The following is a 24852-nucleotide window of genomic DNA, read 5'->3' as shown; positions in this document are numbered from 1 at the left end:
AAATCTTTGTGTGGGTTTTGAAAATAAAACTGGAGAATCGAGTGGCACTTTAGTGATTTAAAGTACAGCGGCATTGCTAAGCAACACGAACGTGCAGTCTTTATTTAGCCTTTAGCACTTGCTCGAGGAGGTAGGAGTCTGTTTAGCAGAAGCTACTAAGTCATCAGGTGGCAGCCATACTCATTATCCTCAGTAACCTTGGCACTAAATACAGGCCTGTAGGTGCTTTATGGATGCTTTGCATAAAACAACTGTCTGAGATTGTTCTTAAAACTAGAGTGAAAATGATTAGAGGTGGTTTCAAAATAGAAGTAATCCTTGTCAGTGTTTCTTCTAAAGACACCTCTGTGTATGTTGTGAGATCATCTACTCATCACACAACTGACAATTCTGCCCTTTCACCTACTAAGTGATGTGTTCACATCTGCCAGTGCTGAAGTTCCAAGAACTTCAGTTCCGCCAATGGCCACTAGGGGCCAGCTCCAAAAGTGAGTCAATCCCCATGGACGTCAGTGTGAAAATGTCCAACTCTGAAGCAGAAATTATAGTAAACATCTTGCTACAGTGGATGGTACTTTTCAAACACAAGGGATTAGAAATAAAAACCTGCCTCTAAAACAACCCTGCTTCAAAAATAAAGAGTTTGCTACCCAGTCATTATACAAGTGCTTTTTTCTATACATGTTCACATACGAATGCATCAGGGGCAACTCAGGGTGCCCAAAGATACTTCAGCACATAACTTAGAGGGGCCAAGGATCGACCCTCCAACCTTCTGATTGGTGGATAGCCTGCTTTACCTTCTGAGCCACAGCCAAACCTCACTCACTTGGACACTAGAAGGGGGAATTATGGTAAAATGCTCTTCATAGACTACAGCTCTGCATTTAACACCATAATTCCCTCCACACTCACCACCAAGCTGGAGCATCTGGGACTCAGCTCATCTATGTGTCAGTGGATCTCCAACTTCCTAACTGGCAGACCACAGGCAGTAAGGATGGGCGGACATGTCTCAGCCTCCACCACTCTCAGCACTGGAGCCCCCCAGGGGTGTGTTCTGAGCCCCCTGCTGTACTCTTTGTACACATATGACTGTGTGGCCACTACCAGCTCCACCACCATCATCAAGTTTGCTGACGACACCGTCGTGGTGGGCCTGATCTCTGATAACAACGAGACGGCCTACCTGAAGGAGATTAGGAATCTGGAGAACTGGTGCCAGAGGAACAACCTCCTTCTAAACGTCAGTAAGACAAAGGAGCTGATAGTGGACTTCAGCACTAAGCAGGAGAGGAACTACCAGACCCCCGTCATCAACGAGTGCCCAGTGGAGAGAGTGGACAGCTTCAAATACCTCGGAGTTCACATCACGCAGGACCTGTCATGGTCCTGTCACATCAACACCGTGGTGAAAAAGGCCCGACAGCGTCTCTACCACCTCAGACGCTTGAGAGACTTCCAACTGCCCTCCAAGGTGCTCAGGAACTTTTACTCGTGCACCATAGAGAGCATCCTGACGGGAAACATCTTAACCTGGTTCGGGAACAGCACCATGCAGGACAGACAAGCTCTACAGAGGGTTGTGCGGTCAGCTGAGCGCACCATCCGCTCCGAGCTCCCTGACCTGCACTCAATCTACAGCAGGCGGTGCTGGACCAAGGCCAGGAAGATCGTGAAGGACCTCAGCCATCCCAACAACGGACTGTTCTCTCTGTTGAGGTCAGGAAAGCGATTCTGCTCCCTGAAGACCAACACAGAGAGACTGAGGAGGAGCTTCTTCCCGCAGGCGATACGGTCTCTCAATCACAATCACACCACCACACAGTACTGACCCACACATATGGTTCTTACACACACACTGGACTTTATGGACTTTGGTTTTGCACAACACTGGTCACTATATTCTTCATTTCCGGTTAATACTTGTACAGCTGCTGTTATTGTGTATATATTTATTTATATTTAGATTTCTTCATACATTCTTATATAGTTCTATATTGTGTATTTTGTTGTACAGTTATTTTATTTTCAACTTTAATTTATATATTTATCTTTATCTTATTCTTCCCAGTTAAATTTACCCTTCATTCTAATTTGTGTTGTACAGTTATTTCATTTTTAACCTTAATTTATATTTTATTCCTTCCTAGTTAAATTTACCCTTTTTAATTTTTCATATTTATTTCCTATCTTATTCATAGCCTTTTCCTTTTTTGTTTTCTTTAGATCACGAGCAGTTGTCCAAGCATTTCACTACATATCGTACTGTGTATGACTGTGTACGTGACAAATAAAAAAAAATTGAATTTGAATTAAACTTAATCATAATCTGTGACATTGTTGAGAAAGCAAAAAAGCAAAAAATGTATGAGTTCTATGAAGGCCACTTTAGTTTTGGATGGTCGTGCCAGCTGCAGTACTTTATATGTGGCAGAAATGCTGTTCTTGGACCACCTGGTGGTGGGTAAAGCATTACTGACAAGCTACATCAGCAAATACAATAGACATCTTCAAAAGTAAAAGAACTGAAGTGACAGTGGGTTGCAAAGAAGCTTGCAGAGTCAGCAGCAACTGTTTGCACAGTGATGCAATTTAAGCAGCCTATCTGAGATTTGCAAATGACGAAGTGTACAGGCTGAGCCATGGTTTCGTGTTGAGGGGTTGGAGCTAACGTTGTGCTCAGGGGGGAACGCTGTGATGGGGAAAACTGCTTAATTATGAGTTTTCTTGGCATCCAAAGGATAGGATAAGAGTATGGCTCATTGTGAGCTTTCTCTCAGGGTTTCAGCATTAAGATCAGTTAATTGCCTTTGAAGAAATGTCGAAATTGACCTGACCTCAAGTGAGACAGATCAAGTGTCTTCTCCACTGATTTTTAGTTAATGTATGTTTGTAAAGGCTTCAGTGTAAAATTCGGATTTGGATCTCCAAGACTCTGCAGGTCATTTGCCAGAGTTAGAAACTGCCAATAATGCAGAGAGGCTGCTCAATTAAAACACAACCAGATAATTCTGGAAGTGTCTTTCTGCCATTTTTTTTTGCCTCTTCTCATTTCAGAGAAGTTGAGCGAGGTTTTGTCGGGGCCTTTCACACGACACTAAGATGAGTATTAATTTCCTGTTTGCCTCATTTCTGATGAAGAGGGCAAATCTGTGGATTATGTCGCCCTCTGACCTCCATCTTCGCCTTCCTCCATCCTTCCTCCGTCTCCTTTCAGTTTGCCCCCTGTTTGACCCACTTGGAATCCCTCCTCCAGGGAGGCGTATGCGGGTCAAGTTGGATGTCAGAATGCACAAAAAGTATCTAGTCATCTGTGTTCGACCTTTCCAGGGGCTGATGAGTAATGACGTGTTTGTTCCACCTTGCACTTTGTTCTTTTGTTTGTTTTTAAACCGATGAAGATGATGCGCTGGTGGGTTGACTGTCGCTTTGGATGACTGATAAGATTGTGAAGATGTCAAATTATCATCCTGTAAAAGCTTGAATTAATGAGTTTGGTGATAAGATAAGAAACTCTTTAGATATATAGTTTTTGTTAAAAAGCAGTCTGGGGAAATCAGTGGGTGTTTGCTGATTCTGGTGCTTTGCAGAGACAAAGAGACAGTCATGAGAAGGCCAAAAACTTTTTTACTCAGTTAAGCAACTCCTGTTAATTGGTTTCATCCTACAGTGAGGAAAAGTTGCACTTAATAATGAATTACTCATGACTAATGAAGATGGATGCACTTTTGAAAATAAAAGAATGACGAACTGTGCTGAGGAACATTTGGGTTTCATAAACAGGGCAGCTGCTGTGTGAGAGACAGGATCATTTACTGTAACTATTAAAAACATGTGGTGCTCAGTCCAGCGGTTCTATTCCTGTCACGCTCCCGATATTTTTGGACGGAGCTGTAACTATACGTCTCTCAGTTTCTTTCTTTCCCTTCATCCCTTTCTCTTTCTGGCTAAGCCTCCCTGGCTGGGCAGCTCTCCTCTGTAAGAGACATTACTTCCTGTATGATCTTAGTTTGTTTTTTTTCTTTCTCTGCCTTTCTTCAGAGAGCCTGCCTGCCTTTTATCTGGTTCTGTCTGTATGCAGATGGATAACTAATTAAAGAAAAATAGAACTGAAGCAAAATAAGCGAAAATATTTAAAATTTTAATGTTCATTGTACCAGAGGGTAGTTTTGGAAGCCGGGGATTGGAGCCCAAGGATTTCCGCCTGATTTATAGCTGAGTTGCTGCCCAAAGTGGAAGAGTTTAAGCATCTCTGGGTCTGACTGGAGCAGAATTGAAAGCTGAGGGTGAATTTATGAATTTATGGTGTTATGGTGAATTTACTGAAATGTCCACTCCTGGGAATATTGTGGCATTGTGTTAGCACACACCTGAATGCTACTGACCTGCAAACTGCCAAAACTAATGCTTTTATAGAGATGCTCAGACTTATCAATCATCAGTACGCTTAACCTCTTAATTCCTAACCTCTGATGTTAGTAAGGGTGTACTTACTAAATCCAGGAGGTTCCTATAGAGCAGGGGTGGGCAACTTCAGGACTCGAGGGCCGGTGTCCTGCAGGTTTTAGATATCACCCTGGGTCAACAGACCAGGCCTGTGGAGAATAAAAGACATGTTGAGGAGGTAATTTAGCCATTTGAATCAGCTGTGTTGGATCAAGGACACATCTAAAACCTGCAGGACACCGGCCCTTGAGGCCTGGAGTTTCCCACCCCTGCTATAGAGGAAGGACAAAGAGTCGTGTGAAAACTGTTTTCTGCTAGTTCCAGGTTCTTGGAAAGCAGCTGAATAATAAAGAGGACAGCCACAACAGGAACCTGTCCAGCAAGCAGACTGGGCTGGGTTTTCAAAATAAGGGCCAGGAGATTATCCACTAGTAATCTGATTGCATATGGTGATGAACCATTAAAGACATATAAACAAACATACAGAAATGAGTTTCCATATAATTGAAAGTATAAAGTCTTTGCGTGGGAAATACTGAAAGTTCACCTGTAACTCAGAAACTTTAAACATTCATAACAAAAATCTGCTTTCTGTACAATTTACATGTGGTTATAACCTTAAACTGCTAAAATAGTAGTATAGTTTTCAGCAAGCATTAGCGGCATTAGTAAATACATTTCCTACTCTGTGCAACAACTGAGCAGACGAATGAAAATGTCTTAAATTACAAGAGACCTTGTGGTTTAATTTAATAGCTAAAGGTTAAAGCTGATAAGTTAAGCATGACCACATGGGTTAATAGCATAAGCACAAAAAAATTACTGTCGAGCAAGACAACATTAATAACAGTGGCATTGTTCTGTCACTTGCAGAGATGTTCATTATTTTTAAAAAAAAGAAAAAAAAAGAAGGAAATATTTGACTTTCCTCCTCTGTGAGTTATCTTTTCCCCACTTTTTCCCCTCTTATTCTTTCTACTCTAATAACTCACCCCCCCCCCCCCTTTCCTGTTTGGAAAATCTCTTCTCCCCTCCTCTCTCTCCTTCATTCAGCCCTCTGTTGCATTCGGTGTCTCTCTCCGAATGCCTGTTTTTGGCTCCAGAACTCCCCCACGGTCCTTTCACACTGTTTTAATGTTAACAGGATGCTCTGTGTTCTGCCTCCTTACAGTCCCAAAGCAGAGCAAACGTGCAAATCTGTGTTTCTTCATGGCCGACTTAAGCTTTAACTCATCCCCTGGCTCAGCCCCAGCGGTCCGATCCAAGAATTTGATAAATCTTAAAAGCAGCTCGCCATGGAGTGCGTCTGTTTGGCATGCACACTCTTGTAATCACTTGTTTGTGGAAGATAATTATTTTTGATTTATTCTTTAGAATATTATCATCCCTACAATTGAATTGGAAGCTATCCTAATGACTTCTGTTTCTATTTTTTATTTTTTTGGCCACATAAAAACTGCGACCACGTTGTAGAACTTTACATAGTGAAAATGTATCAAAGTACTTGGGGAAATTCGTAGTAGATACCAAAAGAGTTTTTCATGTCAGTCTCCAAACATGTTTGTTTCTGCTGTAAAGTTTTAACATGGGCGTCAATGGATATTGATCGCCTTTGGGGGCACCCTCAAGTGGCCATTAGAGGAACTGCAGTTTTGGTGCTTTTGATCCACATCTGCTTCTCTCAAGAAATGAGAGTTGTGCTTTAGAAGTGCTGATAGTTGGTTTTTGTCAACTTTTACCAGAGCCAAGCTAGCTAAAATTTCCCCATTATCACTTCTAACGTATGCTAACCTACACCTTAACCCACTTACCGTACAAAGTCAGTTACAGATTAAAAGGAAATCTTGCTTTTTTGAAGGAAAACCAAACAGTACGATCTTGTTAGAGAACAAAAACATTTTTTTCGTATGGTTTTGCAAAGGAAAGCATGTGCAATAACAACAACAATAAAACAATGCTTGCAATGACACTCAAGCCCATAATGAGAAAATAAAATACCCAGACAGGCAAAAAATATTCACACGTGCTGACACTGTGAATAGATTAGATCATCTCTGGCTTTGTTGTTGTGCATCAGCGGCAGCTTAAAAGAGAGGAAAGGCCACGCTGACGATCGGATTAACGCTGCCGGCAGACTCCAGGTGACAGAGCTAAGCTGCTGCGTGCACGCATGTCTCCCGCCCGGCTGCTTCAAGCACAGTCCAAAATGAAAGCTGTCATGTAGAAAACGCCCCTCATTTGATTCAGGACTAGCTAGACATGATTCAGAGGTTTAAATGTAAAGATGTTGGTGAATTAAAGCAGCTTAGGCTTGTTTCTGACCCAGTGACACACAGCTCCTCTTTTAGAGAGAAGGATGTTACAAGTTAAACATTTTTTCCACAGTTTAATGATGTCCTAACATGTATTCTTTTCTTTCTTTTTTTTCCCTCACAGAGAAGACGCCTCAGCTCGTCGCTTTCCTATCTCATTGATCACCGACGACAGCTTTTCAACTTCGGTAAGCCAACACAGTTTTAACATGAATCCTTCTCAGTATTTTAGTTAAAAACACAGCTTCAAAGGTGTTACAGTAACAACATTGAATAAATTCATGAATGGCTGATGAGTTATTTCACTCCAGAACAAAGAACATAGACACAGTGACTCATGCTCTGAAAAGCACGGCATAGGGGAACAGTCGGCTACAAACATAACGTTTTTCCATACAGGACACAGCTAGGGCCCTTGTGAACATAATAATGTTACCCACAGCTGGCTCAATGATATAAATACCATACTAATACAACCTGAACTACAGCAACAACAAAAAAAACTTTACTTAAAAAAAACTTTATCCACTTATTTAAAAAGTGGATATTTAAATTTATAAGTGACATCTCAATGCAATTTAGAAGTAGGTGTAGACCCTACAATATTACAGAAATAATGTTCAGCAACTTATATGAAACTCATTTTTGCATGTCACGCTGCAGCTAAGCATGTTTCAGTTTGACAAGGATGCAGTTTCATGCAAAATAAAGTCAGCGGAGAGCGATGAGTTGTTTTCTACTCTGGTCTTGAACAACTTAATAAATGTGCTCCATCCGATTTTACCTCCATGAGATAAAATGACGCACCATCGCTGCCATCTGCAGAGCCACCTTATATACATATAAACCTACTAGAGACATCGCTGATAAACTCTGGCTTAATGAGAGCTTTTAAAGTGACATAAAGAAAAGAAAAAGCAAAAGCAGGAAACCTGCTGCCAGATTCACTACTTCTGCTCATATGCCCCCATGACATTTCACACTCAGTTTTCCCATGACTCATGGGGCCCAGGGAGCCGGCTCTAAGTGACTGCACTCAGCCAGAGGATCAGCTTGACTATTGTCAAATATATATATATATATTTAAATATAATAGAGGGGGAATTATGCTCACAAAGAAGAGAAATGATTGTTTGCGTTGGTGTCATGACGGATATTTTTGTATGCCAAAAAGGAGTCATTAAGCTGAAAGTCTAATCTTGTGTTTTCCCGCTGATATGTGTTTGAGTGGCGTCACAGAGAGAGAAATGACAGAGCGAGCGGCAGGACGGAGATTTCACAACCATCTGTTTCTATATCTAGCTTGTGTTAATAACGTGCTCGCTCCTAAGCAACGACTTCTGGATGCATTTGAGCTGTGTTTGTTTGCGTGAGCCGGTGGGTGTTTGTGTACGTGTCAGTTGATTTCTAGCAGATTGTGTGCGTAGGTGTAGGTGTATACAAGCGCGGTAGTGCAGTAATTGGCATCAAAATTCACTTCGGTTTGGGTAATAAAGAGAGGGCTTGGGCTGACAGACAGGAAGTTTTGAGAAACACGGCGGCGAGCTTGTGCTGTGTAAACATGTCACAGTTGTCCTGTTTGTCCTGGCAGCCGTTTGTTTGATGTGTCAATAATAGAAAGTTATTCAGTTCACAAGTGTAATTCCAGCTCTTCATGATCATGAATGGTCCACTGTCTACTTGGTGGGCACGGTAGGCTGGTAGAGATTTGCCTCCACTCTTTAATACCATATTAAAAACGAAATAATAAGCATAAAAAAAAACGAAATTATTAGCACTGAGCCTTCAGGAGATACATCCAAAACGAGCTTTGATGTATTTCACAGCTATAGGGCTTCGTTACGCTGTCTTTAATTCACATAGTTTTCTTTTCTTTAACTGTCTGTCGATATGTGCGTATCTGAGGATCCTGGCAAAGCTGTACCTCAGCCTCCAAGTGTTGTAAGTAATTAAGTAAGTTTATTTATTTATTAAATACTTTTCACATACAAACAGTCAAAAAGTAGTGTAAAAAAAAACAAGTAAAAGAACTAAAAAATGAAGTGGCATAAAAACAAGAAAAAAAAACACCTGTATGGTGTTCAGACGCTGAATTCATTTCTTTTACACCATCTTTACTGTAGACCCCGTCTACATGTCTCTGAGCAGTAACTTCATTTCAGTTGACGTCAGGTCAGCGATTCCTCTCTGATATCCCAGTTTGACTCGGCGCAGAGCAAACCATCTCCAGCCGAGATGAACTGAGTCATCTCTTGGGTTTGAAAGCCTCACCTTTACTCCTCCAAACATACCTCTGGTCATTGTGACCAAGCATCTCAGTCTTTGTCTCATCTCTCCATAAAACCTTTCTCCAGAAGGCATCTGACTTGTCCATTTGGGCAGCTGCAAATTTTAGTTGAACATACAGTATAGGTGTCGATTTTGGAACAGGGGCTCCACCAGGGGGAGCAGTGATTCTGCCAATTACGCTGACACCATTGAATGCACAGGTTCACCTGACACAGATGTGCCGGGGAAGATACTGCAGAAGCAAACAGTTTTTGATCATGCAGTTTATTATGCTTGACTGTGTTGTTTTTCTTTCGATGTGTGTTCCTTATGTATCTAAACAATCTGGCTGTAACCTTTTTTGAAAAGCAAAAGGTGTGGGAAACGACAATAGGAGCCAAGACTAAACTGGAAGGGTTGCAAGATGATTAACAAAATTAGGAGTTTTCTCAAGTTTTCTTTTTCTTTTATTGATTATTTTTGTAATCAAAGCATGAAAGGCATACATTCTTGATTTATTTCTCTTTTAAATCCTGCTGTGTGGTATTTTTCTTACTGTCATAGCAACTAAAGAGTCTACATGCAAAAATATATAATTAATACCGCCCCCATTAGCACCACCAGCAGCATAAAAGCCTAAAATGACATCTAGAGCCCAACCTGTAACCAGCTATCAGGATATTGATGAGTTAAATGGCTCCGCTCCCATTTGTGAGCCCCCCCTCCCGGATCCTGCAGGCTCTGCTGACCTCTTTGTGGATCCATAACGTGGTCAAAGTCACACTCCTCTACTGGTTGCACTGGCTGTTATATCACCATGGAAACAATGACATCACTGCAGGATGGGGCTGATGCATGCCAGGGAACATCTACTGCTGTGATGAGGTTGGGGGCTGAAAATAAAGGGTGCAGAAAGCCAGCAGTTGCTTTCAGTTAAACTCAACCCTGAATTGCCTTAAAAGGGGGAACATCAGTTTGCAGGTGTGGGTTAAAATGAACTGCATAGCACACATTAATGAACTTACTGTTGTCATTGTTTTCGAGTGAGGAGCATTTAGATTACATAAAGTGAATATATTGTCATGGTTACTATGATGATGACTAAGCACCTGTATGGGTTTGTTTGTGTGATGAACACATATCAGTTCAGGCTACATCGTGTTTTGGTGACAGCTGCAGCAGGCAATGTGTTTAACTAATGCACATATGTACAAATTTAAAGGATTTTTTTCAAGCTTGGAGAAATTTTGGAAGGGTCAAGGAAATTAGCTCAGAAATTACTAACAGTAATAATAAGTTAAAGTTAAGTTAAAACCTACCAAGTATAACTTACATACACCAGTTAGACATCACATTATGACCATTACGACAAGCATAAGGATTTGAGCAAGTTTGACAAACTGGCCAGATTGTGATAGCTAGATGAATCGTTCCGAGCATCTCCGAACCTGCAGCTCCTCTGGGTGTTCCCAGTCTGCAGTGATCAGTTTCTGTTGAAAGTGATACAAGGAAGGAACAGCACTGAACCAGAGACAGGGTCATGGGTGGCCACAGGTCAATGATGCGCACATGGGCAGCTAAGGCTGGCCCGTATGGTCTGATCCAGCACACAAGCTACTGCATATCAAATTGTTCATCACAGCTTGTTGCAGAAGAACGTGCATAGCCACAGATCAGTCAGAGTGCCCATGCTAACCTCTATCCACAAGTTCCCACAATGGGTACATGAGCAGCAGAACCGGACCATGAACGATGGAAGAAGATGGCCTCGTCTGATGAATCAGGTTTTCTTTTACATCATGTGGATAGTTGGGTTGATGTGCATTGCTCACATGACCGGCAAGTGTCATGGTTTGAAAACAAACTATGTATCTAAGCACTGAAGACCATGTGCACCAGTTCATGGAAAAAGTACTCCCTGCTGGCTGTGGACTCTTTCTGCAGGATAATGCACCCTGCCACAAAGTAAAAATGGATCAGGAATGGCCTCAAAATTCCCCAGATCGCAATCTAATCCAGCATCTATGACGTGCTGGACAAAAGTCTGATCCATGGAGCCTCCACCTCAAAACTTACAGGACTTATCAGTCAAATCAGTCATCCAGTGTTGTTATATTGTCCTCTTTAGGGACATGTATGTGGACATGTTGAAAAGTTTATTAGTAAAACTGTATATATGAACCCCAATCATTACTGACAAATTAAAGGTTATATCCCACAGTCCCACAATTTTACGATCCCTTTTGAGGAACAACTTATCAGCAGTGGGGAGGAAGAACTCCCTTTTAACAGGTAAGAGTCCTTCATGAGACCCAAGAGCTCGGGGAGAGGCAGCCATCCACCATGACTGGAAGAGTGTGATGGGGAAGAGAAGAGAAAAAATAGAGCACCGAGACACGAGGCAGCAACATAAAAGACATTTTAAAAAACTAAGTAATCGTCAATCGTCGAGTTTTATGAGTCAATAAAAATCTTATTTTACCATGTATGAGTCTAGCTCATCTTCTTGGCAGGAGATACATGGACAGATCTGGACTGTGACCAAAGAAAGGGAAGGAGACCCGGATACAGTCACTTAGATCTCTTGAAGCAGTTATTTGATAGGAATGCAGATACATAGTGATGTAAACACAGCAAAAAGAAAGGCTGGTGACATTAGTTTTTGATACTCAGGTTATTGTTTAAAGTATTAATAAATAAAAAGTAGGACACAAACAACCTTGAGCTTTTTTACAGTTTTATTATCACGTGATTTAAAATATTTAATGTATTTTTACTGAGTAATATCAACATTATCTAGAAAACAGTGCTTTTAAAAGAGGTGCTAATATAATCTCAGTGCACCTCTACCCCAGTTATTACGGCACTTAATCTGTAAGGAGTGGATATCACCCCTGCCTCGTGTTCACGGCTGTGAGTTTGTGTGTGCGCGTGCCTCGCTCATCGTGCTGCTCTCCAGCATTTACACAGTTCATTCACACTTCGCTGAAGGCACTCATTACGCTTCATACCCCCCCAGCCCCCCGCCACATGTTCTGCTGAGTCAGCAAAACATAATCTGTCCATCTGCTGCCAGAGGAGGAAGCCACTGGATTCTGGGTTGATTACAGGTCACGGGAAACTTTTTTGTCCTTTAGTACTTCACAGTTCTTCTGTTCAGTGTGACAGTCAGCCATCATTCAGTGCACCAATGCGCGTGTAACAAGCTGATTTGCTTGAAAAAAGACACGAACAATAAATAAAATATCTATATCTCTATAACACGTTCATTTCATACAGATATTCAGTAGATACTATCGTGAGATTAGTCTGCTTGAAAGCAAATAGAAGAGATTAAATTATACTGTTAATCTGTAGTGTGGTGTAGAAAATCTTACCTAGTGACCGTGCTGATCCTAGCTGCAAACACAAAGGTTCTCCAACACACACACACATTCAAACACACACTCGGCCTCTCCCACAGAGGATTAAGGCCAGGTTGGCCTACTGAGACAGGCTGCCAGAGATTCCATCCTCCATCCTAAATGGATGGTGACATTCCGATGTGAGTGGCGCTCTACGGAGGCATGATGGGTGACCCAGATTGGGGTGGGGTTGGAAGGGGGGATGAGGTGCAGACAGGGAGGGAAATGTGGTGGGATTAGAGCTTGGGTGGTGCGATGAGATGCTGGGGGTGGAAGGTAGAGAGGAGCGCGGCAGGGGGTCATGAGAGCGCGAGACGATGACAGTAAAAGAGGAAAGAAAGACGAAGAAGAGAAACCCGCTCATGTCCGATTAGCCTCAGGCCTGCTGCCACACCTTCTCTTCTTCTTCTCTGCGAGCGATCACGCTGGAACGTTTCATTTAAGGCATCAAACTCGAGATGTGATGGAATTTGACGGATCACTTTTGACTCCTAGTGCTGTTGAGCTAACCCTCTAAGCATTAGAAAAATGTGATGGTCCTCATGCTGTGCTATTGCTGTTAGGATTGTATCTAAAAAATGCCTAAAAATATAAAGATCAAACTTCATTTTGTTGTACTTTGTCTGTTCAACCCTGCAGAGTGTATTTCTTAAAGTATCTTGTGTCTTAAAAGAGAGGGATTGCTGTGGGAAACATGAGAGGAAAACCGTTATAGGGCTTTTCATCACTGCAGAATACGCCTCATTTAATCTTCAAATTTTTTGGTGTTGTGGTTGGAAAATAGCCACTGCAGACTTTATCCCTTTCTAACACACTAAGATTGGTAAACAACCAAGGGGAACCGGTGCGAGAGGGCAATGTCGAATCATGTTAAGTGTACGAGGATGACAGGGTATGCCTGGAAAGCAAGGTCTGGAGAGTTGGCAAAGCCAAACAACAGAAAAAAATAGACAATTTGGGGTGACTTCAGTATAAAGTGTTACTTAAGTCCAAAGGTCACAGAATAAATTAAGTATAATTCTAATCTGGGGATTTAAAAAAATCTGAATTTGCTTGTTTATACACTCACCAAACACCATATTAAGACCATATTAAAGTAATAGCATCACAGAGTTGCTATTTCCAACTACTCATCCATGATGAGAATCTCCATCTCCACCACATCCCAAAGGTGCTCTACCAGACTGAGATCTGCTGACTGCAGAGGCCATTTGAGTACAGTGAACTCGGTGAACTTTCTGACACCTGATGGGTGTGTTATGGGTACACTGTGGACATAAATAGATGGACATAGTCAGCAACAATACTCAGGTAGGGTGTGGTAATTAAAGGATGCTCAGTTGGTACTAAGGAGGCCAAAAGGTGCCAAGAAAATATCCACCACATCATTACACCACCAGCCTGAATCGTGATAAGGCAGGATGGATCCATGCTTTTATGTTGTTTAAATCAAGTTACATCTGAATGTCACAAAAATTGAGACTCACCAGACCAGGCAACAATTTTCCAATCTTCTGTTGTGTAGTTTTGGCAAATCTGTGTGAACTGTAGCCTCAGTTTCCTGCTTAGCTGACAGGAGTGGCACTCAGTGTGGTCTTCTTGAGATTACTTGAGTTACTGTTACCATCCTATCCGTTGAAAGGAGTCTGGCTATTCTCCTCAGGATATTTGCTCTTTCATACCATTCTCTGTATACTGATCACTGTTGAATGGAGGATGCAGAATGGAGAACAAATCACCTTTCTTCCTCATTTTGATGTTCAGTTTAAACTTCAGCAGGTCGTCCTGATCATGTCTGGATGCTGTTTAGAAGCACACCAATCCACACGCGTTTCTTGAATGTCTTTGCTTTAATTTTATTTATCAGTATCCTTAAGAAGTATGGAAAAAATACATGTTCTGCTCCTAAGGTCAATGTGTAATTTAATAGTACTGTAAACAGGCAGTACTCTTTAATTGAAGATTTTAATTGGCCCAAACCTGTTTTTTTACTCAGCGTCTTTATTTAAACAGCCAGGGTTTATGACATCCTTTGCAGGGACAATGTGTGAATGCCAAGTGTGGCACAATATTGCTGAAAAAGAAGCTAAAAGCAGGTCAGAGCGGTTCTGAACCACCATGAGCACCATGTGGCTGTCAGCGCACCAGTTTTCTTCCTTAGCAACAGCTGGGACTAGACTGAGCCCTGGGCTGAGATTTTTAGTCTCAGACAGTTTGGCCTAGTATCTTTGAGTGTCAGTAGGTCTTCCTTCTACTCCTTCTTCATCTCTCTCTCCCCCTCTCTGTCTGAGCCTCACACTGCAGCAGACATTAGCCCCGATCACTGCGGGCCTGTCATCATGCGACGCTGCAGGGTGGGAAAGGAGACAGGAAAGGAGTGTAAGGATGAGGCGACACAATCGCTGGCGTGATGGTTATTTTTATTCCATATTTTGGGGGTATAATAGATGTATTAACATTCTGCTGAAAGTCTGACTGACCGGCCCCTGCCTGCATGAAGGTTGTGCCTCAGAAGGGAGAGGAAGAAGAAAGGAGTCTTCTTGATGGTTTGTTATGATGAAATAATTTGCAGCTGCTTGTTTATAATGATCCTGTTTAGGGAGAATGGCAGACACGGGAGGCAACATTATGTGTTTGCTCTGGAGGGTAAAACATAGCTTTAAGTGAGGCTTGATTAAAACGTAGATACTTCAGCAGCACGTACTTGAATGCAACAAAGCTTTTTGTTATTGTAATTGGTGGAAATGTGGTCGCTGTGTTATATTCCGAGATTTGTGTGCATATTGAGCACTTGTTTGCTACTGGAAGGGTGAGCCTGTCAAACCCATCTGCCGGACGCCCCCCCCCCCCCCCCCCCCCACTACCCTTAAGGCCTATTGTGGTTGTCATGGTAACAGCCTCCTTATGGGATATCAAGGGTGTGTTCAACCATGGTGTCATAGCCTCTCTACAGCAGAGTGTCACATATTTTGGATTAAAAATTGAGAGAATTTGTTTGTTTTTTACTAATCACCTGCTTTTTTTCCATCCCTGCACTCTGTGGGGGAGGTAGGGGGGGTTAATCCAAATAATCGTACAATGAAGGCATGTATTTTATCAGGCGGTGTTGCCATATACACCTTTATGATAAAAGCAAGACCAAACAAAGAAACTAATGAATCATGACAAATGAGATGCACATATTCTCCCTCCTGTCTCAGCACGTGGATGCTGAGACAAAGGCCGGCCGGTAAAGCATCAGCGTAGCACACTGCTCCCCCTAGTGGCCAATTCTGTAACCTTCACCTCGCAGGGGGTTTTCTCCCTCTTATTGTTGCAGCAAAGACTCATCTCTGCCAAGACTCATCTGTTTATTATTATTATTGTTATATAATACGTTGTCTTTTCTCCCGCCCCCCACCCTTAGACACAACAGGTGACCCTTCCCCTCCCCGGATTCCCAGCAGGCAGGTATGGCAGACGGTCAGCAGCCAGAGGGGCACTGGGCCTCCAACGGCCAGGAGAATGGCGAGAATGGCTACTCCGCCTACAGCTCGGCCTATAGAGAGAATGGATACCACGGGGGCGGGGCGGCTGCGCATCCTGGGACGTCAGGTAGGCGTGCGGTGTGTTTGCGAGCGTGTGCAAAAGCATGTGCATGCAAAGTTGTATCAATGGCATTGATTGGAGTGCCTGCACACACCACCAGATGGGTCTACAGCTGTGAGGATTGTGATTGGCTCCATCATGCTGGGCAAGAGCAGTCAATCCCATGAAGGCACTTGAACAAATGAAAGTGTTTTGATTGAATGAGTGCTGAACATGGACAGTCTGCTGTAGCTGTGTTAACAAAGGCAGAAGGACATTGGGGAAGGTACAGTGATGGCTCTTTGGTGGGTGTAAAATTGGTGATTCCCAAACGGTGTCAAGTGGAAGGATCAGCTCAACTCGTCTGACAAAGTAGAATTACAATAAGATTTAAGAGCGCAGTGGACCGGATTGAAATTGAGCACAAAAGTTAACAAATAGCAAAAAATGAAAGTAGCCAAAAAGGGGAAAAAAGTTATCAAAAAAGTTATGATTATAAACCTACTAGGCTATAGATAAACTGTCTCGAACAGTTATAATCATCATCAGCAATCAGCAAATGCACAAAACTGGAGGGTTAAATTATTATATAATTGCAGTATATTATTATACTGTGAAAAAGTCTTGAGCCAGCCTCTTTTCTTTATATTTTACTAGGAGAATGGGAAATAGGTGCTACTTTTCTGTGTCTACATTTTGACAAGACTTCCAACACCACTGGCTGACATGCAGCTCAAGCCATGACAGAGCCTCCACCGTGTTTCACAGATGGCTGTAGACGGCTGTCACTCTCGTTCCTCTCTACTGACCTCTCCAAACATAGTCAATATTTTAGGGTTTGGGTTTTTTTAAGCCTGATACTTCTTGTTTTGCCCAGTTTCTTCAATTATTTTTAAGCACACTGTGCACACCATGATGAGATATGCAAATTTTTCAAAATCTCTTTGGAAATCACATTGTTGGTGCAAAAATACTATTTTATGTGAAACTGTGTTCTCTTTGGTATTTTTCAGAGATTCAACTAAAGAAATGAGAACAAATTATGTGTTTTTATGACAGGCTGCTAGTAACAAAGTGTCTAAAGATACAATTTAAAATTGGCTCTTTGCCAAGTTGTCTGTTATATGTAGACACAATACAACTGGTTCATTCCTTGAGTGTTTTATACTTGAATGATTCACAGGTCAGTGTAAGTGGCTAGCAAACAAAAACATTCCTCTTAAAATGGTCAGGTACAACGGCTGGACTAAAAATGCCAATGTCCAACTAATCACTTGAAAGTCCTTCAGAAAACCTGGAGAACTATTGTTCAAGAGCCCTTTAAAAATAAAAATTAAGTCTGGCTTCATTCGAGCAAAATATAAAGAAACAAGGGGTGGCTTTAAGACTTTTGCAAAGCACTATACATTGTTTAAAGTGTCTATTCTCAACCAAATTAGTTGCCTGCAAAAAAAAAAAAAAAAAGACAACATTAAAGAGACAGCATTACATCTACATGGAAACAGCATCAAGATCCACTTCTCTGCGGTCCAGCGCCTGCATGATATCAGGGTTCCAGCAATGTTTGCTGCCAATAAACAATTAAATTGTTTACTAAAAGCATTCATAAAAAGTTGAGCTGAATAAATAAATACCAAGAAAACTGAATGAATAAACCCTTAAAACAGACAGAGAAAAACTAGGCAAGAAATAAGCTTGTAATTTAGATAATGCAGTGCTACAACACCATGTTAGAATTTAAATGAGAACCAATGATATTTGTGCCACCGTCTAACAAGTACATTTGGAAAGTTTATGATGTGTTGATCTTGGGTGTATTCTGCCTTATAAAGCTTAATAAAATGTTTTTTAAAAAAAGAGTTTCTCTGCATTATTTGGGTAAGTTAGTGAGTCTGTTTGCATTTATCCTCAACGGGCAGCAAACAAAAGGCCCAACTTATTAAATCTCAGAGAAAGCGTCCAGTCTTGTGCTGAGCACTTACCATTCATGAAGCACACACAACCTGCCAAGCTCTGAATTCAAAGGGAGACCTCACAAAGAGATAAGGTCAGCAGAGTGAATCGTCTTCATTTCCTTCCTCCCATCCATGTCTTGTCTTCCCGGTGTGTGTCTCTCTCTCTCTCTCTCTCCTTCGCAGTGGATGACTCAGCCAATTTGCCTCCCTCCCCTCCCCCCTCTCCATCCGCTGAGCAGATTGGGCCCGTGGCACAAGGTACACCTATACACACTTAAAGCCAATCCAGGCTATCCAGGTTGACGGTGTGAATGGCTGTGAGAGTGGCACAAAAGTCTCTAAAAGACACCCAAGCACACTTGTCCCTAGGATTTAAAGATGGGGCACCCTCTTCCTCCTCTCTCTCTTTCCTTTTCCCCCTACCGTTTAATTTCACGGTGCTCTGTCTGCATGCCAGCTGATCGTCATATCACCTTTAAGGAGTTTGGAGCATGCATAGCATGCCGCCCTGTCCTGTCCACACTCCTGCATTGGTTTAAAACACATAACAGTTAGTTGAGTCGTGAACCCTGCACACAAGGACTAGGCAACACAAACACTCTTCCTCCATTCAGGCAATGGTACATTACCAGCCACTGGAGTCCTTCATTTCATTAGTCTGTTTTCCACCCCTCAGCATCTCCTCTGTTGTTCCCTATCTCACTCTGTGTATTGATTTTTTCCAAGTCTGACTTTCAGCTATTTAACATATCTGCGTGTTTCTTCTTGACATGTGGCATGCAATTACAAAAGTGTAGCGTTGTATAGTCTCACTGCATGGTTTAGGGTTAGTTTCTGTACTCAGTGTCTGAAATTTAGATCTGTGGGATAATGAGATATGCTCATAGACCGTATTAAAAAGATTGAAATAGCTACTTTGACAGCTGGTTTGTGAAGTAATGCTTTTTTTTCAGTCATTGCCATCTTAGCTTTTTGAAACCTGAGGTGGGAGAGAATGAATCTGACTCTGAGGTCGCGCGCTTAATCATACACTGATTTCGTGTAATGTTGACTTTAAATGGCTTTTCTACTCAATAAGAATTGAAGCTAGTACATGAGACGCCACACTCTTCAGGAAAATGTCTGCTGGGGTTGTAAAAGACGTGACAAATAAGGTTGTTATTGTTCCATCTGCTAGACGAGTCGCCCCCTTCTGGCCAACAGGTTTAAAGTTATACTATCTAAACTTTGTACCGCTAGATCTCAGTAAATTGTAGATTGCAATCAAGGATTGATATAGGACAAACATGTTTTAGTAATCAAAGACAGATAAAAAATATTAAAATTAGACTGTACCCCATAACCGACGAGGCTGGTCGATATGTTTCTGCTTCTGTGTGTGTAAGAAGTGCAATGTTGTACACACTATATTTTAAGATACTTGAATAATATCAACACTTAGCAATAAATAAGGAAAAAGAAGGAAATCTAATACAGTCAATTAACAATCAGTTTAATATTTTGTAGTCACCTCATAAGCTTTGGGCACTATTCACCTGTAGTAAGTGCTCTCACACGGCAAAAGCAACTCCGGACCAGATCGCCCGATGGTGTAGGCAGTTAGGCCACTGTTTACCTCAGCTGTCAATGCTGGGTGAGAGGCATCGTGCTTTATTTACTTTGAAGGAGGCTGTAAAACTTTGTGAAAGGAGGTCAATACAGATCAGTGAATCAAGGAAGCTCATTTCTCTCCAATGACAGTGATACTGAGGTCAGTTATTGAGGCTATCCTGAAATTTTATGTTAGTGAGTGCTGCTGTTAGCCTCACTTAGCTGCTATTAGCCTCTGTTACCTGCTGTTAGTGAAACTTTCTTTGAAGTGAATGTAACATTGTTGGACTCAGACATTTAGTGAATAAACTCTCATACTATGTAAGAACCTAATCAAACTGTTAATCAGAAGTAAAGTGTGAGTTTTATTAGCCTATAACCAGCTGTTGTTATTTTTAGCCAGCTCATTGTCAGTTATGGGCAAATATATAAACCGTTCTTCCTAGCAACTGCATTCAAGATGGCAGGGTGACATGGCAGCTTCCACAAACCAGCACCCACTCATATGTACTTTTAATAGCTTAATAATAACTTATCTATGCATATTTATAAGTACAATATCCCTTTTTTTATATTAAATAACCTCAAAATACAAATACCGACTTAACTTTAAGGCACTTTTCCGACACAGAGGCTATGCCCATCTTTTACGTACAGTCTATGAATAAAAAGACAGATGGTTTAGAGCAGGGGTCCCAGTCCACGAGGGCCGGTGTCCCTGCAGGTTTTAGATCTCACCCTGGGTCAACACACCTGAATCACACGATTAGTTCATTACCAGACCTCTGGAGAACTTCAAGACATGTTGAGGAGGTCATTTATCCATTTAAATCAGCTGTGCTGGATCAAGGACACATCTAAAACCTGCAGGGACACCGGCCCTTGTGGACTGGGATTGGGGACCCCTGTTATATACTGTTATATACTATTGTAGTAAGATGCTGTAACCGCTTCTACATCTAGTATGCAAACCGTTAAATATTATGTATTTAATTATAAAGACCAAGCTAGAAGTCTTGTCGATTGCATCCCATGCATCTCCATCAGAGCTGAAAGTATCTTGTAAACCATGTAATCCTAGTTTTGTCATCCTCCATGTCTCATCTATGCGTCTTCCTTCCCCGCCCAAAGATGATAAAGTAGAGGTTGTCAGTCAACAGCAGGATGAGAAGGAGGAGGCTCCAGAGGAGCTCAACAGTCACCAAGAGGATGTGACATATGAGCAGCCAAGAGATTTGCTCTTAGAACAAACAAATTATTTAACAGAGCCCCAGGCTTTGGGCTTCCAGCAAGCCCAAACCCCTGAGGCCCTCAATGGAGGAAGTCATCAAGGTGATCACAACCCATCACAAAAAGGTGTGTGTGGTTTTCTGTGTGTGCATACAGTTTGTGTGAGAGTACAGCGTGAGTGTACATCTGCCCGTAACCTATTTTGCATGCTCCTCTTGTGTTCTGTAGCGGGTTCAAAAACTCTTAATGAACTGTAATGCAACTGAGGCTTTGCTGCCAGCCTTCCTGCAGCTTTGTTGCTCTGAAATCCTTAAGCTTCCGCTTCAATACCTGAAGTTGCAAAATGACGTGGCAGCATTTTGAGTTTGTGCTTTTTCATCCAAAACATTACCATTTGCTTTCCATCGGAGCGACATCAGAACGCCCGATCAACCACATTACAGTCAATCCATTTCTGCACCTTTGTATTGCCAGCTACATTGCAAATGCAAATATCATTGTCTAAACTGTAAAGCCGTGTAGATGTAATTGTTGCTAGAATTATCGCTCTTTATATTTTTTATGTGGGTTTTGCTGGAATAATTGTGTGTGAAGCAGCTGTTTCTGAGAGTACCCACATGTATGGGTGCCTCACAAATCAGTCCTGAATGTATTTTGAGTCTGTTGTATCACTGCTTTCAGTTTCACTGTTGTTTTCATTTCATCCCAGAGCAAAAGTTAATTTCCTATTGTTGCTAAAAACACACTTAGGATAATAAGATTCACCCTCATTGCTCATCACTATTGTGAAACTTAATAAAGATTATATTGCAAATATTAGTTTTATAATTTGTGCACTGTAACAATTCATTCATATCCACAGTATGCCAATGTTTGCAGTAGAAATTGCAGTAACACCATTTATACATCAAATAAAAGTAACTTATTTTGATCACCATGTTGATGACCATATTTTATAAATCCTCCTGTATTGCAATAGGAATTCAGTGTGTTCGGGTATCATTTTCTTCTTGTCATCTAACATCATGCAACTCATTCCTTCATTCCAGTTCTGCACGCTATATTAGGTGCTGTGATCCCCCCTCTGTGCTGTTGTGGCCTGCCACAAAATACACTGTGCTGTGTGTATTGCTTGATGGAGAGCTACTGTATCTATGTGCAGACGGCGCCGGCTTGACTGTATTGGCTAGCTTTTGTGGATGCTGCAAGCAAAGCTTTTAGCTAACATGACCCGACACAAAGTTGTACAGTATCCTTCAAACTCGCAGCCCAGCCAGAAGAGAGAGTCAGTAAACCATCTTGTGAGTCCACTATGAAGGAAGATGAACCATCGCCACCTGAGAAACAAAGAGCAAAGGCAGAAGGAGAAGAACCTGCCTCGACTGGCCCTCCCCTTCTTTCTGATAGAGAGAAACCTCTCCCCTGCACTTCCTCAACAGAGCAGGGTAATCAAGACAGAGAGGGTGGGAAGGAAGAGGTCACTGACAGAAAATTACTTTCAGAGTCTAAAGAAAAAGAAGCAAAAGAAGTTGTTGTGACAGAGGCCTCATCAGAACTTATGGCAGAAGAAAAAGAAGAAGCAGGAATTATCTTACCAAGTGAGTCAGGGTCAAATATGAATGAAAGCAAAGAAAAAACTGATGTTTTTGAGGCGGTTAATAAGGAGGACCAGCATGGTGCAAATGACTGTAGATTGCATGACACACCACTGCTCACTGATATTCAAAAAACAGACCTTTCGCAAGAAACTCTGACGTCAAGTCCAGAACTTGACAGATCGGATGTTTCAGGATCAAAAACCTACTTTGACACATCCATGGAGGGTCGAGAAGAAGAGTTGCCACAAACCCAGAGCTATTATGAGCTCAGCACAACGGCAGAGACAAAATTAAGTGGAGATGATGAAAACATTGTGCAGAATATGGAGAAACAACAAAAGCAAAATGTCAACACATCTTCTGGTAAACTGGGACTGGAACAAAGAAGTCTTTCCTTGAACATTACTGTTGGGTCTTCAGCCGGACAGACGGTGAAGGAAGAGAAATCAAGGATCTTCATGGGAAGCTTGTATCCAATCAGTGGAAGCTATGATGAATCAGAGGTTTATCCGTCAACTCCATCTGTGGTGAGCCATCCACCTACATTTCCACCAGCTGTCTCCATTACCCCAACTAACACTGAAACACCTGAAAATATCCCCACCGTGGCAGATGAGCCCTTACCTTATGATAAGCACACAGATAGTTCTAAACAATCAGGAAGCCTCTCTGAGATGTTGGACCTGGCTGGTGCCCTACCTCGTCCATCCCTGGAGAGGATGGAGGTTGACTACATGAGAAGAAAGTCAGTGCCCGCCAATGTATCTGCCCTTGTGGGAAGTTCTTTAGCCAAGCTTGCCTTGACAGATCAAGCCCCAAGTGTTGTCTCACAAGAAAACCAGCTGGAGGAGGTGGGCTACTGTGTCTTCAGTGAGTATTCAGGGCCCATGCCTTCTCCCGCTGATGTACCCAGTCCCGGGGATTCTCCACACCAGCGTTTCCCTTCTGTAGAGGGGGAAGTAGAGGAGGATCTAGGGGATTTGAAAGCAAAAGATGTTTCAAAAGGAATACAACAACAAGATTACAAAGAGGTTACCCCTGTGATCGCTCAAATACCAGTGGTAGAAAAGAAAGGCTCACCAGTAAAGTCTAACCTGATCCTTGAAAAAGCTGTAACCAGTGGAATAAAACCGGATCGGCTAAGAATCCCAATGACTACTTCAAAAGACAGACTGAGTGAATTTCGTTTGGAGACTGGGTTGCCAGGGAACATAAAGATTCAAGCTATCCCTGAGGTAGATGTTGAAAAAGACCCATCAAGAGAAGCTTCACCTATCCCACCAGACAGTTCGTTCACTTTCGCGCCTACAGAAACTGGAACCAAGGTTCCTCCAACTCCAACAACCCCCAAGTCCCCAGATGACACATCATCAGAAACCCAAACTGCAGGAGAGAAAGCACAGAAAGATGACCCATCAGAGCTAAAAGCATCTGAAAACGTTGATAATAAACAGTCAGAGTTAGACAAAGAAAATCTGAATCCTGAGCAGAAAGAATCTGAAGAAAGAAGTGATGAACCAGAAATGCCAAACAAAGACTTGGCTTCAGGATTATCTCAGTCTTTAGAAGAGAGCACAGACAAAGCTAAGACAATCCAAAGTGGGCAACAGACCTCAAACACTGCTCAGGATTTAATTACTACAAAGCACACAGATGAGAAAAATGACCAGCAGCAAAACAGCAGTCTGGTGAAAGGCTCACCGAAGCTCCAAATATCTTCTCCGATCATCATTATCCCTCAAGCACAAATAGATGAAGAAGCAGAGGAGGAAGATGATATTGAGATTGCAGAGGAGCCTCAAGAGATAATGGAAGAAGCCCAAGAGCCGGATGAAACAAGGAAGAGTCAAACTGAAGAAGCTGGGAAGGAAGAGCAAAAGACAGAACAAGTGAGACTGATGGTGGATGACCAGATGTTGGAAGAAGATCCAAAGTCTGGAGCAGAAGAATGGAGTCACAGCGCCCAAAACAGTGACGAACCTGCAACAGACAGTTCGCACTTGTCTCCCTGCTCTGACCACGAGCTGACACAGCAAACAGAGGAAGGAGGCAGAGAAGACATGGAGGCAGATAAAATAGAAGAGGACTTAGACACAGATAAGGTGAAAGGGAAGACAGACGAGTACGAAGGGGTGAAGAAAGAGGAAACAAAGGAGGAAAAGAAAGGAACGGAAGATCATAAAATGATAGAAGAAGAGGATGGAAAGAAGGTGAGGAAGGTGGAGGAGGAGACCTCGGATGTTCTTAGCCAGACCGATCAAGCACCTAACGATGAAACCACCATGGACGTGTCCATCCTAGATACAGACAGTGGCTGGATGGATTCACAAGGTACCCAGAGTAAACCTGTTAATAAATCAGTTGTTTAAAAAAAGATTAAAAGCCTTTAAATGTTTATTTAGTTTAATAATTTTGGTTTAAAAACTTGCTAGCACCAGAAAACTTGTTTGGAAATGTCTTTTGTGCTAAGCTAGCTCCT

At 42.0% G+C, this 24852-nt stretch overlaps 1 protein-coding gene across 1 annotated transcript in view; it reads left to right on the top strand.

Annotated features, from left to right (window-relative positions):
* The window catches only part of LOC102215280 (microtubule-associated protein 2), an 83897-nt gene that overhangs the window by 44096 nt on the left and 14949 nt on the right, over positions 1 to 24852 (top strand). Inside the window, exons 3-6 of the mRNA XM_005742247.1 lie at positions 6886 to 6949; positions 15840 to 16027; positions 18139 to 18213; positions 22044 to 24704. Coding sequence (XP_005742304.1) covers positions 15886 to 16027; positions 18139 to 18213; positions 22044 to 24704 — 2878 coding nt within the window. The 5' untranslated portion in view covers positions 6886 to 6949; positions 15840 to 15885. The remainder of the gene's footprint in view (positions 1 to 6885; positions 6950 to 15839; positions 16028 to 18138; positions 18214 to 22043; positions 24705 to 24852) is intronic.

Source organism: Pundamilia nyererei, unplaced genomic scaffold, assembly GCF_000239375.1.
Source record: "Pundamilia nyererei isolate P.nyererei 1_Seehausen unplaced genomic scaffold, PunNye1.0 scaffold00118, whole genome shotgun sequence".
In the NCBI taxonomy this organism is placed as follows: Eukaryota; Metazoa; Chordata; class Actinopteri; order Cichliformes; family Cichlidae; genus Pundamilia; species Pundamilia nyererei.
Note: the sequence above shows the minus strand (reverse complement) of the source record. Positions and strands in the feature narration are given on the sequence as shown.